Source organism: Malurus melanocephalus, unplaced genomic scaffold (genome assembly GCF_030028575.1).
Source record: "Malurus melanocephalus ecotype Western Australia unplaced genomic scaffold, MMel_1.1 scaffold_3743, whole genome shotgun sequence".
Taxonomy (NCBI): domain Eukaryota; kingdom Metazoa; phylum Chordata; class Aves; order Passeriformes; family Maluridae; genus Malurus; species Malurus melanocephalus.
In genome coordinates, this window is record NW_026626975.1 from 1 (window position 1) to 1523 (window position 1523).

A 1523-nucleotide genomic window follows, 5' to 3' on the forward strand; every position below is an offset into this window, starting at 1 on the left:
CCCCCATGATGACCCTCACTGACCGTTCCCCCCCGGTGTCCCCCGGTGCCCCCAGCTCTCTGTCGGACACTCTCATCATGGATTCCATCTCGTCCTTCCTGGTTCTCCCCAACCGCCTCCTGGTGCCGCTGCTGCCGGACCTGCCCGAGGCTGCGCAGCTGCGCTGGCCCCTGCCAAGGGTACATTCCGGGGGTCCCGGGGACATTCCGGGGGTCCCGAGGTGTGGGGAGGGGTCCCGGAGGTCCTGGGGGTCCCGGGGGTGTCACTGCGCTGTCCCCTCCCGCGGGTAAGGGGACATTCCGGGGGTCCCGGGGGTGTGGGGAGGGGTCCCGTGGATCTCGGGGGTCCCGGGGGTGTCACTGCGCTGTCCCCTCCCGCGGGTACGGGGACATTCCGGGGGTCCCGGGGGTGTGGGGAGGGGTCCCGGGGGTCCCCTCACTGCGCTGGCCCCTGCCGCGGGTACATTCCGGGGGTCCCGGGGGTGTGGGGAGGGGTCCCGGGGGTGGCACTGCGCAATCTCCTGGTTTTTCACCGGGATTTCCTGATTTTGAGAGCAGTCTCCCAATTTTCCCTGGAATTTCGCCATTTTCACCGGGATTTCCGGGGGTCCCGAGGGTCTCACCGCTCTGACCCCATTTTGGGGTTTCAGAAAGGGGGTCCCGGGGCTCTCACCCATTAACCCCTCCGCTCCCAGGGCGTGGTGCAGGTTCACCTGCGGGGGTAACGGTGACATTTTGGGGGTCCCGGGAGTCTCACCGCTCTGACCCCATTTTGGGGTTTCAGAAAGGGGATCCCGGGGGTCTCACCCGTTAACCCCTCCGCTCCCAGGGCGTGGCGCGCGTTCACCTGCGGGGGTAACGGTGACATTTTGGGGGTCCCGGGGGTATCACCGCTCTGACCCCATTTTGGGGTTTCAGAAAGGGGGTCCCGGGGGTCTCACCCGTTAACCCCTCCGCTCCCAGGGCGTGGTGCGGGTTCACCTGCGCGGGGCTCGGGAGCTGCGCTGCAAGGATCGGTTCCTGGGGGGGCTGGTGCAGGGTCGCTCCGACCCCTAYGCCGTGCTGCGCGTGGGGACACAGGCGGCCACCAGCCGCGTCATCGGCGACAACCTCAACCCCACCTGGGACGAGCTCTACGAGGTGAGGGTCGCACCCCCGGGACCCCCGGATTGAAACCCGAATTGAAACCCCCCGCTCCCGGGACCCCCGGATTGAAACCCGAATTGAAACCCCCCGCTCCCGGGACCCCCGGATTGAAACCCTCCATGTCTGGGACCCCCCGATTGTCCCCCGAACTGAAATCTCCTCCCCCGGGACCCCCGGATTGAAACCCTCGCCCCCGGGACCCCCGGAACCTTCCCCAAATCCCGACCCCGCCCGGAGACTCTCGGAGCTTCCTCTGAATTGTGGAGTCGCCCCCCGTGTCCGGGACCCCCGGAACCTTCCCCAAATGGGGCCCCCGAAGCCTCCCCCGTGTCCCCCTCCCATCCTGACCCTCGGAGCGTCCCCAGCGGGGACCCCCGG

General features: G+C 68.3%; 1 protein-coding gene across 1 annotated transcript; it reads left to right on the forward strand.

The window, feature by feature from the left end:
* The first annotated feature begins 58 nt into the window (after positions 1–58).
* On the forward strand, positions 59–1229 carry LOC130588202 (extended synaptotagmin-1-like). The gene is made up of 2 exons (XM_057389155.1): positions 59–179; positions 963–1229. Exons 1-2 carry the CDS (start codon positions 78–80, stop codon positions 1170–1172), a joined length of 312 nt encoding a protein of 103 aa, XP_057245138.1. The 5' UTR covers positions 59–77; the 3' UTR covers positions 1173–1229.
* The last annotated feature ends 294 nt before the right edge of the window (positions 1230–1523 follow it).